At 46.3% G+C, this 12,581-nt stretch overlaps 1 protein-coding gene across 5 annotated transcripts in view; it reads left to right on the top strand.

Moving 5' to 3' along the window:
- The first annotated feature begins 3,228 nt into the window (after positions 1-3,228).
- Positions 3,229-12,581, top strand: part of AATF (apoptosis antagonizing transcription factor) — a 57,996-nt gene continuing 48,643 nt past the window's right edge. For all 5 annotated transcript variants that reach the window (XR_012676546.1, XM_075168369.1, XM_075168368.1 and 2 more), the window contains exons 1-4: positions 3,229-3,328; positions 5,652-5,840; positions 6,499-6,897; positions 7,559-7,696. Coding sequence is in view for 4 of the 5 variants with exons in the window: in XM_075168369.1 (XP_075024470.1) it covers positions 3,244-3,328; positions 5,652-5,840; positions 6,499-6,897; positions 7,559-7,696 (811 nt within the window). In the remaining variant the exon portion in view is untranslated. The remainder of the gene's footprint in view (positions 3,329-5,651; positions 5,841-6,498; positions 6,898-7,558; positions 7,697-12,581) is intronic.

The raw sequence follows: 12,581 nt of genomic DNA, 5'->3' as shown, positions 1-12,581 counted from the left end.
CCATTTTAGCAAATAAGCATGTAAATAAAAAGTAAAATTAAGAGCAAAAATGCCAAAGAAATTATGTCAGTCAGTTTGATGGCTTCTGCTTATAGTTTATAAACAGGCAGAGGGTTTTACAGAACATACCGTGATGCATAAAAAGGCTTTCATGATCATCTTAAATTAAAACGTATTGATACAATTTTTGTACAGATATTCCCCCGCATGATTATGAGTCCAAACCACAGCAGCATGGTTTGAGGGCATGTGAACCAGAAATTAAAACCGAGCCTGAGAGTCTGATTTAATTACCCTGCTAAGTGAAAGGCAAAAGAGAGAGAATAAACAGCGAAGGAGGAGACACTGTTGGTGAAGTATTTTAACAAGCCATGACTTCCATGCACTGCCTTTTCTGTTTGATGTTGGTTTATATTGACTGAATCTCCTTATCAAAAATTTTGAATTAACAGCTCCTGCAGCTGTTTGAGGGCTGATCAGCGGAGCTGGGGTAACCTGAGCAAGTCCCAGCGCGTGGGGGTCCCCCCGCACACACCAGCGACGCAAACGTGGCTTTTCCTCCTTCACGTTTGTTTTGCACCGCTGTAAGTGACGGCTGCAGGACAGAAAAGAAACAGGCCTATAAGCTTTGGCAGAACCCCTCGAGTTTACGGTTGTAGATACGTGGATTTTAATGCGTTGCTGGATTGGGGATTTATACTGAACAACTGTCCCATTAGTCTCCGTGGGTGAAATCCTGATCTCACTGGTGTGAGCGGCAAAAATGCTGTTGACTTCAAGAAGCCCGGGTTTGACTCAAAAGGACTAATGCAACTCACTCTGTATTTTTGATGAGTTATATTGGGTATGTTTTATTTAACCATCACTAAGTGCCTCTCTCCCTTTATTAATAGGGCTATTTATTATTTGTTAGGTTAGGATAGGGAACACCCCTTTTTCACTCTGTAAGAGTGCAGAGGTTTGAAAATGCAATTATGCAGGGGGGTCTTGGCACTAGTTCTTTGGTTTGGTGCGTGAGGGGTTAGTTACTCCTCGGTAACTGTTCAGGTAAGCACCTGTTTCTGCTACTTAATTTTCTATAGATTTATTTCTCCAGGCTCCTCCCTTTGTTTATAATGGCATCTTTTACTCTGGAAACAAAATACCTACAAACTCGAAGGAGAAAAAACTAGAAACAAAGCCAGGGAAGACACACTGTGAACACCTCCTGTTTCATAAAACTATATCTTAGTAAAAAATATTATAGCAGTGCTTAATTTCACATTGCCGCAGCAATGGCAAACCCATATAACATATAATGCAGAGCATTATAGCTGTCAATCATACCATGATAAAATAAACACAAACTATAAAAAGTTGAAACAGGATTAAAAGACTCGACAGCATAAAATCCAAGGGGTTTGTCTGCAATGAAAATGTGCGTTTTTAGTAAACATTAGTTTTTATATAAATTGAACTGTGTATTGTCTTCGCAGTACCCGCTATCACGGTTTTATAGGGAGATCATAGGGTATCTGAGAAGGGGGTGAGATGTTTGGGTTTTTCCCGTCGCCCCCTCCCCTGGTGCCCCTCGGGACTCCAGGCCCCCTCTGCAGCTGGTGGGTAGCAGGGAACGGCCGAGGCTGCTGGAGGCAACGGTAATTAATGATATTCGTCTGCCCTCTCTAGGAGAACTGCCTGCACTGAACGCTGCTGCGGGGAAGCAGCACCGCTGCTGCTGCTGCCTGGCCCGCACCTTTCTGCATTCTAATTAGAAATCATGTCTGGGTTAATTTTTATAGCATTTAAAAACAGATAAGGAGTGGGGAAGAGTCTTGTGTTGGCGAGAAGACGACGAGCAAGCAGCCTGCGCAATTCGTCTCCGAGCTAGGGCGCGAGCTGGTACCCAGCTGAAGTTTGCAGCTTGCTGCTGGCACCTTCCCAGGCAAAATCTCAACGCCGGTTGTGGAAAGCCCAAATCCTGGAGTCCGGGCTGACCCCCTGAAGCTGTTCATTGTGGGGTATGAAGTTCAGACCTACACCTGCAACTCAGAGTTGAGATGCTGATTTGAATCATAGAATCACAGAATCATTTTGGTTGGAAAAGGCCTTTAAGATCATCAAGTCCAACCGTAAACTAACACTGCCAAATCAGTTCGATCAAGAATTAACAGATATGTTAATTGTAATGAAATGCTTTTTAGATGCTCTAGCAAAATCCGTGAGTCACTATGTACCTTTATAACTGCTATGCCTTAAAGCTAGGTGAGTCCACTTGGAACACAGGCATACAACAGAACGAAAACATCATCCAAGCTTCTGGGATCTGGGTCCCTTCTCCCTTGTAACAAAATATGTGCCAGCCTCTATCGCTGTACCCCAATTCCAGGTCTATCCTGGTGTTTTGGGGCCACCTCAGCCCAGAGAGCAGCCAGGAGACGCTGTCAGCGGGCAAACCCAAGAGAGCCGGTTCTTGTTAACGTTCTCAGCCGGTCACTTCTGCGTCGCTTTGCTGCTGTTTCTAGGCCAGAGTCCGGCAAAAGCAGCTCGGGAGCTTTGGTGCTGGTGGGGGCGCAGCGGGTTGGTGTAACTCGGGGAACCAAAGGACTCGCCTGGCTCCCGCTGCTCTAAGAGGGACCCTGGCTTCAACAGAGGCCACAAAATGTTTAACGTATGGGACAAGAAAAGCATTAACTCAGCTCTGCGCAGCTAGCGGTGCTAAAAAAAGTGCGATGTTGACTTAAAGAAATTCTTGTAATATTTGGCATTATAGAGCATTTTGCATTATAGAGCATTATACCCCCAACCGTTGTCCCGGTGCTGCTCAGCGCCAGAGCACGGGCAGACACCGCTCCTCACGGCCCCGATGCGTACAGCTGCACGCAATTATCATTATTCCCCCCTTAACGACGGAGGGCTGCATCCCTGCGGGTATTGCCATTTATCGCGACTATTCCCGGCTGCGCACCCCGCGCACCTCGGCCCGGACGCCCGCCAGGCAAAGGGCGGACCCTCGCGAAGCCCCGAGACCCGCCGGGCCGGCTCCTCCCGCCCCGCGGCGGCCGCTCTCCTCGGCTGCGGGCCCGGCCACCGGCACCGGGCCCGGCGGGACCCCGCGCTCCCAGCCGGCGGGCGGCAGGACCCGGCCCCGTCCGGCCGCTCCGCGGGGCCCCGTCCCGCGCCGCCGGCCCCGCCCCCGCCCGCCGGCCCCGCCCCCGCTGAGCTCCGCCCCTCCCTCCTTCTCTCCCGCCCTCCCGCGAGAAGATGGCGGCGCCCTTAGCGCAGCAGCTGGAGGAGCTGCTCAACCCCCGGCCCAGCTTACGCGACCCCGAGGACGACGCGGAGGAAGGTGAGGGAGGGCCGGGAGGAAGGTTCAATACCCGCGGCCGGCGGGGGCGGGCCGGGGCGGGCCGGACCGGGCGCCGCCGGACCGGCTGCACGTGGCGCCGCGGGGGGGCTCGGCAGGGCCCGGGCCCGGGGCCCCCTCAGCCCCACGAGGCGCCTCGGTCTCTCCCCAGGCTCTCCCCGCTGTGCCCCCAGCCCCGGGCGGCCCCTCAGTGCGCGGGGCTGGGCCCGCCGCCGCTCCGCGCCCGGACGGGTCAGCGCCGGGGCCGGGGTTCCCTCAGGGGCCGGGGCCTAACCTCCGCGATCGGGGTTCCCTCAGCGGCCGGGGCTGGAGTTACCTCAGCGCCGAGTTACCTCAGGGCTGCCCCGGTGCAGGCCCTGCCAGAGGCCGGGCTGCGCGGAACCAGGCTGGGGAGCGGATCCGGCTGGAAATCTCCAGGAAAAGAGCCATGAAAGCGCGGCGCCGGGGCAGGACTGCTTCCTCCTGCAGTGGTGACTCCCCTCGTCGGCACACCAAGCGCTCACAGCAGGCCGCAGCGCGCTGCACGTGTCTTGTTTGATGGCCGATAACCAACTTATCTTTTTAATGAAGCTCTTTTTGCCTTAGTGGTGATTTTTGAGACGTTCGTCCCTTTCCCCGTGACATGTAGGTGGCGGTGTCATCTCCTAAGTTTCCAGGCTGGTGCCTGCCATCTCCTTGACTTACCCTCTCCAGAGCAGGGTTTCCCCACCGGCCGGTAGACCAGCCAAGCCATGGGGCAGGGCTGGTCTCTAGGGCACGTCTGTCACACAGTGCCTGCTGCCACCTCTGGGGATAGCGAGTTAACCGTCACGCACCACTCATGGTAAACGTTGTGCTAGCTAGCCTCGTTCTTCTATACAAGTGTATGTGAGAGCAGTAGTATCTTGTGAGCAACATCTTAGTAACCATTGAGGAAATTAATGTAGTCAGCAGAGGCGTTTTTAGTTTCAGCCTTCGTACTTTAGCAGTGCCAAGACTGAGAATGCCAGAAGATCCGTGGAGTGCCAGAGGTCATTCTGCATCCGCCCCTCTTGCCCAGTCATTCCTTGGTGCCGAGCATCTTGCCATCCTCTTGTAGCTGGGGTGATTATATTTAGACCAGATCTTGTTGCTTTGATGATGAGCAGGAGATTTTTTTGCTTCCCCCCTGCCTCAAGTAAACACTATATGTGAGGCATTAACATCTCCAAACACACATTAAAAGAGCACTTAGCGATGTTCAGCCAGTTGGATCACTCAATTGGTTGAACAAAGCTAACCCTGTAATTTTGCACACAGGGTGTCTTGCACATGAATGAAAATAAGGAGGGGGTATGGTATGATGTGTTCTCTTTGCTGGACTGCTCCATTCCTGTGTCCTGGAGAAGATGGATATGAAAGAGGGTAATAACCACAGTGAAATTATTTTCTTCGTTTAGCCATTCTAAAATGTTTACGTATTTATGTGGCTCATACATATAGCTAGAGGCCAAAGAGCATCTGAATTGCAGTTTTCCTCATGTAATCTTTAAGCGTGAAGTGAGTGAAGGCATTCCAGCTCTGCTGAGTCCTCCACCCGGAGGACTACACTTCTCATGAGACCCTCATGAATCTGTGGAAGGGCTTGGATAGGCTTAGTTTGTCTAGCGCTTTGAGCAGGTTCTCTAAAATAAAGAAGAGGCAGGGAAGAAAGTGTGAATGTAGGCAATGTTCATTCAAAAAAAAAAAAAGGATTCAGCAGGATTTTTGGCATTTGTTAATAAACATTCATCTCTGTATTGCAGGTGAGCCCTGGGGTACCAAACCTGTATATGGAGAAGTCCAGAGTACTGAGAGGGGGGTTGGAATTGGTCAGTTCGTGTAACATCTCCCTTCCTTCTGCAGAGGAGGTGGGAGAACAGCTCTGGCCGCAGAGAAGTCACAGGCTGTTTTCTGAAAAATACCCTTGGAGCTGTCTTATCTCTTCTGCTAGATCTTAAGTGTTACTTTACTCAGTAGTTTCTAGGCAGGACTGGTGCTGATCTACACAAAACCCAGCTTTGAGACTTTTTCTCTGCCTTTGATTCCCCAGCAACCTTTCCCCCTTTGCAGAAAATTAATGTACTGGCATTCCTTCACCAGGCGGGGAAGAGCCTTGCTCCCTCTCAAAGCCTAAAAGCCAAACTCTTTGAGGCTGTGTTGCCATCAAGCTCACCTGGCGGTACATTCTTGTTTGTAGAGCACGAGGAGTTTTCCATGGAGGAGGATGGCTCCTTCCTGCAGCTAGGTCTTCTAGTCTGAAATTCAGTTCAGTTTAGACATCACTCCCCCCCTTTTTTTCCCACAGCTACAGTTGCTAAAGTGATTGACAAATTTGAGGATGAAACTGCAGATGACATTTTCCCTGTTGGTAATATACGGAAAAAAGCTTCAGCCGCTCTCTTGGAAGCTGATAAAAGGTACAGTGGAAAAGCTACATCTCGCAAAGCCTTGCAGGAAGAACTCTGGGGAGATGCTCTGTCTGAAGAAGGATCTGGTAAGAAACCTCATTTCTTTCCCCTTTTCACTAGACTACTCAAGATGTGATGTTAGCCTGTTAACTGAGCTAGTGCCATCTGAACTGAGATGACAAACTTTAGGTCCCTGTTACAGGGCAGTAAACAGGTACAATTAAGTTTGACATCTTCTTGAAATGCTTTCCTGAAATTCAGGCCATATTTTTTGGCCTGAGGGAAGGGGAAATCCCAAAGAGGTCGTCACTTCTACAGATTGAGGAAAGAGTGAGGCTAAGCGTAAGGTGATGGTCAGTGCACTGACAGACCATTGTGTGGAGGAAAAGAAACAGCTCCCATTTTATGCCAATATATCTCGGGGACTGCAATTGTGTACAGATTCTCGTTTAAAAAACGCATATAGCAAATTCTGACCACCTTGTTTGCTTATCATGTCATTGCTTCATGGGAAAGGTAAGCCACAGATCTACTAATCATTGCTGCAGAAAATGTGAGCTGAGATCTTTTTGTGGATATGGGGCTGTTTCTCCATTATTTATCCAAAACAAAGAGTAACATCATACACAGATAAAACAGAGTTTGGAGCTCAAATAGCCCCAACCTGTAGCTATTGATGATGCATACTGCAAAGTGGCACATTTTGCTGATAAGTAAATAACTTTTTTCTCTTTTAATTATTAGCTGAAGAAGCATTAGATGAATGGTACAGTGGCAGTGAAGATGCAGAAGAGAATGGCAGCTTAAGCACTAAAACAAAGGAGAAGCCTAGCAGTGCTGGCAGTGACCAGGAGGATGACTTGGAAGAGGGTGAAGAGACCGAGGCACCAAATTTCCATTTCCAGGATATTACAGACTTCGAGAAATTTACAGAGGGGATGGATGATGTAGGAAGCAGTGAGGGAGAAGATGAAGATGATGCCAGCATGGAAGAAGGAAGTGATGAGGAGGAATATGGGAGTGAAAACCACGACAATATAAAGGAAAGCAAAGACAGTGAAGGTGATGCAGGGATGATGACGTTCTCAAAAGGACAAGAGGCTGAAGAAGTAGAAAAAGGAAAAGCTGTGAAGAACCAGCTAGGTTTGTGCATGTTTGCCTTGTATTTTGACAAGACTTTCACCTTGCTGACACTATAGAAACTGCCCGTGTTAGGAACCACTTCAGCATGTTAACATGCTGTTGGCATACTGCATGTGCATGCTACAGCAGCCCTAGCGATTTGCAAATGTTCTGCCAAATCTGCTGTGCGAACTGGTGTCACTGCTGGTACAAAATCTCACGTCACGAAGGGTATTTATCCACTGGCTTAATTGAACCACTACTACAAGTATATTCAGTATTGGTGGGGATGGGGACTTCCTACACTGGTAGTGCTGTGCAGTGATGCTGATACCGCTTCTGTTTCTTTTCAAAATGTAATACCGAATGCAATTTCTTCCTATCTGTCTTATTAGGCTGTCAAACGTCCATTTGCAGAATGTCCTTTTAAACAGTAAAGCAAAGGGATGATTTTTTTTGTGGGTCACAGAATTGCAGTCAGGATCATAGGATGGGATGCGGTTTTGCCCGGAGACACCTTGTGGTACCAATTTTGTGCTGAGTCAGTGAATGCAAAGATTTGCCCTCACCAGGAGTAATATAGCCCAAAGGAGAGGGCCTGTGCTCTTAAATCAACAGCTCCCTCACAAGGAGCAAGTGCTTTGGCTTGCTGAAATTGTTTTATTTTTTCTTTGTTATGAAGCACTGTGGGATCAACTGTTGGAAGGAAGAATCAAGATGCAGAAGGCGCTCGTAACAGTCAACCGGCTTCCACAGCCAGATACTTACCCAATCTTCAGAAAGGAAGGTGGACAAGAATTTGACGATGCTGTCGAGAACTGTAAGAATTCTTCAATCTTTCTACTTTGGGTAGACTCTGCTGTAGCCAGTATGTTTTGCCTGCGCGGAGAAGTGTTAATGGGAAAGCGGGGGCTTTGAGTTGCATGTGTCTGTAGTATTAGCCGTTGGTTTGTATTGCCTTAATCGTTAATCAGGTACTGTGCAAACAGAAACCAAAAGAGTTTCCTACCCCAGACCAAGAAGATGTCTCCTGTCGCCCACGTCCGTATGTGCCTAGCTGATCTCTGCTGGTGGCCTGTCGTCACTTATGTGATGTTGGAAGGCCTCAGCTCAGGTCCCGCTGCTATTTCTAGTTCATGTGGGGGTTGAAGTTTGCTTATCAAATTTAAGTTGCATGCTGGATCTTAGGAAGAATTGGTTTGGTTATTGCTGTTCGGTGCAGAGTTGGGACGCTGCTTTGTCCAGAGACACCTGGGGGTACCAATTTTGTGCTGCATGAGTGAATGCAAAGATTTGCCCTAACCAGGAGTAATGTAGCCCAAAGGAGCGGGCCTGTGCTCTTAAATCAACAGCAAATACCTTCTCAACTTGGAGCTGCTTCATCTGTTTATTTCTGAGGATCGCTATTAATGATATTGATCTGATAAGATTTGTAGTAGATTCTCCAGTATGGCAAATATAATGTGCACACTCCCGCTGATAAGTGCAAAGTACTCAACTTCAGTGTGTTGTGGGTCTATTTAATTTTTAGAGTTGGACACCTTTTTTACTGGCCTTAAGGTAAATGCACAGGGAGATAAACGTCTGGTATGTTATCCTTAGGAATAAATACAAACTACTGCAGGTATCAGTTGGCGTCCATTTCTCCCTGACATGTTTGTTGTTTTCTGTCAAAAACCACACAGATGACAATGTTTATACACAGATTGTTTTTTTCTAATCCCGCTAATCAGAAATTAATGAACTTCATAGGATATTCTCCCAGTGATTTTGAATAATAAAGATAAGCCCAGTAGCATTTTAAAGCCTGCCAGGTTGGTTACCCCTTTCACTTCTATCTCTTCTTTCCCGATCTTGAGATTCTGCTCACTTTCCAGAATGTTTCAGCTCCATAGGTGAGCACCCCGTGGAGGATCCCGCGAAGCCCCCTTGTGTGATCCAGTCATAGGAAACACTGTAGTGGTGTCTGCAGCCTTTCGTGCTGAACATCGGAGGCGTCACCTGAACCGTCTGGTTTGCTGTGGTTGTGTATCTGTTCAGCCACGCCGTGTGCCAGTTTGTACCTGCTGTAGTGATACCTGCGCACTGAGACATTTTGGCCTGGGCTGGCCCAAGTCATCTTAAAACTGGATTAGGAACTTTCACCATCGTCAAACCTGACCCTGAATCTCGCCCCTACACCAAGTTTTGACTATCTTCTTAACGGCTTATAGCTGATCTGAACATGGTAGCTAATCAGCTTATCTGGAGTTACAGCAGGTGAGATACTTTATATTTTAAAGTTAGCTCTGCTGCTTTAAATGAAGTGATTAAGGAAAAAAAGGCGAACTCCCAACAATACTAAGCTGACCTTTCAGTGAAATGCATGTTATTAATGTATTTAATGAGATGCATTACAAACTGCACTGAGCACCATGTTTCATTACAGGTCTAAAATGCAATATCATTAAAGACCTTTAGTAGAAACAATGGTTGACATTTTGATATTTCCCATAAGCGAAATACATCCAGGAACATGGAGTACAATACTGTACACAGTACAGCAGGAGGTTAATCTTCCAGTTGTCCAGAACGCTGAAGGAAAATCCACTGTTAATAACTGCTCAGTGATTCCCTCCCCACCCCCTTTCCATAATCTGGGCAGGAAAGTTGCAGTAGTGTACTCTGATGTTCCTGATGACCTGCGTTTGTGTTCTGCATTTCGTCTGTGGAGACAGCAAGAAAATACAGCTGGAGTGCCCTGGGCAAAGTTAGCAGAGGAAACGCTCGGACTGACAGACGGAAAGTAATGAATTTAGGAACATTCTGCTACTACTACACTTGATTAGTGTTTTCCGGTGTTCTCTAAGGGACCAAAGTTATACTCCTTTTTTGATTTCTATTTTTTTAAAATAAAATCTCTAGTTGTACAATAAAGTAGGTTACAATAAATAGTAATTTTTGATGAGCTACGCTATTGTCCAGTGCAGCTATCTTTCACTGCCCTGCAAAGATGCTCTTTCCAGAAGCTACAAAGTGCCCCGCGTGAAATAAGAAGTAAATTTATATGTGAAGATCTTACGAAAAACTAGGGATGTAGTTGGTGTTACGTGGCAAAGACCCGTTTCTCTCTCACTTTGCTGTGTTGGGCCCTGTGAGCGGGATTCATGTCTAATCAACAGCTAGCACTTTACCCCATGGGCAGTCTGAGCTGTGTTACGTGTTCGCCCACGGAGCTTCTGCCTGGGCAACAGGGCTGTGACCTGTCCGTTCAGGAGGTGAAATGAAATCCTTTCTGAAAATATACATCATAAAATATATTAAGTTCTTTCATTAATTGATGCGCCTTGATTTATGAAGGGGAAAAAAATCTCACTTATTATAAATCAGCTTCCAATAAAAGTCCTAATTTTTAGCTGATCAAGTGGTTTAGTGCCTTCTATAAAAATAAACTTTTTTACTCGATTCTGAACGGTGATGTAATGGGCTGGATAAACATTTCTGGGCTCCTGAGTTCTCATCCCAGTTGTGTTACCAGCTTATGGGTAGGATTTCCCATTCCCCAGGCGGGAAAAATTAGAATAATTGTGCATGAGGAAGTTTAAAGATGAGTTGAAGACAGGGCTTTGTAAACACCGAATGTTGAGGCGGTTCCGTTGTACGGGATGTGCTCGCTCTTTGACGGGATTTGGGATAATCATGACATTGACGCTGTTGTGGACTGGATGGTACTCTGCTTTCAGGGAACCCTCAGCACTTCTTTCCAAATCCACAGAATAAATTTGGCACGCTTTCATCATCTTCATTGAATAGGAGGAAATGATGTGGTGTTCAAGTTGCACAAAGCAGTTAGTGCCAGAAACCCAGGCTCTTGGAGTACCCTGTAGCCTGCTGAAGGCAGGGGGGCCCAGAGAGGTCTTGGCACCCGGCTCCCTCTGAGGTCCCGGACAAGTCCCTCGCGTCTCTTTGAAAGCTGCCCAGAATGCTTTCAGTAATTTATCCCAAGTCCTTCCATTGCTCATGAAATTTCTGCTCTGTGCTCACAGGAGGGATGATTTTTTTGAAACGGAAAATGGTCCTTCATCCATTTGCCTCCGTGGTATCTCCCACTTGTGACAGCGCTCTGTGCAGCTCGTGGTGGTGGTGAAATTCCCTAGGGGTTTGAGTGTAATTGTGTTAAAGAGTAGACAGCAATGTTCTTTACGTTGGGAGTTTTAAAGCCAAATCTGAGCGAAAATGGTAAGGTCATACTTGTTTTCCAAATTTTGAGATTGCAGGTTACAAAACTTCAAGTGTTTAATTTATTATTTTTGTAATCTTTTATGAATTTTTTTTTTTTAATGATACAACGTGCCTTGGACAGTCTTGGATTCCTGAGATCTCAGGTTCTGGTGGATGATTTACTGCAAAATTGCTTATAAATTGAAGTAGAAAATGTTTTGCAGACCTGGCAGCTTTCAGGCTTCACACCCATTTGTCACCCAGCATTTCCCTTTGTGTATAGAACAAGAATTAATTAGGCTGCACTGCAGGAAAAGTTTATGGCCATAATTTATATAGGATGAATTTCTGTTTAAAGAGACAGCATTGCTTTGTTTGCACTGTCTTACTTTTTCTTTCCCTTTTTTTTTTTTTAATCTTTAATTATATTCCAGATTTTTTTTCCGTCACCCTTTTTACATACAAATTGGAGACCAAACTGTGGTCATGGAGCTCATGTTTATTCCTGTTTTGCATCCATGGAGAAAGTCTGAGTGGTTTTTAATACTGAAATCACAGTGGCTGCACTCTGAATGCAGTGCAAATGTTTAATGTTTAATGCACGGCACACGTGAGCTCCCACAGCTTACGTTTCTGAGGTGCTCTTGCCCGGAGTGCTCTGTTTCTCCAAGATACATTTGTATTCTCTTGCACCATATCTTCCAGTCTAGTCCAGGGCTTGAGATGTTGCCTCCGTTTGGGGTCTTGCACGTTCAATTAATGTTTTTCATAATCAATGCAAGTCAGAATTTGCAATCTGCTCCTGATTTGCACATTAAAGAGACCCATTAATTAAAAATTCCAATCCCTGGCATGTTCCCGCAGGATCCTTGCATTATTTACATAGAAAAAGAGTGCAAGGTGCAAGTTTCTGTGCTGTGCCTCTGCACAGATTGCATGCCTGCCATTCATATTTCTGTGTATGCTTTCAAGGGGGAGGAAGGTTAGAAGTGGATCTCATGAAAATGTCACGAAAAATTACCTCAAGGGCAAGGAAGAGCCAGAAGAGGTGGAAGCAACATTAGTGAAGCCACATCCAGTGTCAGGAATTAAACAGTTCCTAGGTTTGGGGCTTGTTGTGTTAAATCTTGATTCAGTGACAAAAACCCCACAGCTAATTGGGGGGCAGGGGGGCAACAAGAGCTTTAAGAAATTATATCTCTCGATCAACAGGGGCTGGAAGCTGTTGTTGTACGTGCCCGGGGTAGCTGGGCTTCCCGATATGGTCATGTAGCTCTGTTCTTGCTATTTTAATGACTTTCTCTTTACAATTTTTGTTAAAAGTACTAAGCTGGGAATGTTTCAGTGACTGGTAGTTAGACAGTGATACTTTATGCTTCACAAAGAGAGCTGGGAATTCTAACTTTTAAATAGTACAATGTGTTTTTTTTCAGGTTTTAGTTGGCAAGACGAGGAGTTAACATACAGAAACCCAGGCAATATATGTTGTGTATGTTTTCATAAGT

This window comes from Calonectris borealis, chromosome 19, assembly GCF_964195595.1.
Source record: "Calonectris borealis chromosome 19, bCalBor7.hap1.2, whole genome shotgun sequence".
Lineage (NCBI taxonomy): Eukaryota > Metazoa > Chordata > Aves > Procellariiformes > Procellariidae > Calonectris > Calonectris borealis.
The sequence above is the reverse complement of the archived record's forward strand: the minus strand, read 5'-3'. Positions and strand labels throughout refer to the sequence as shown.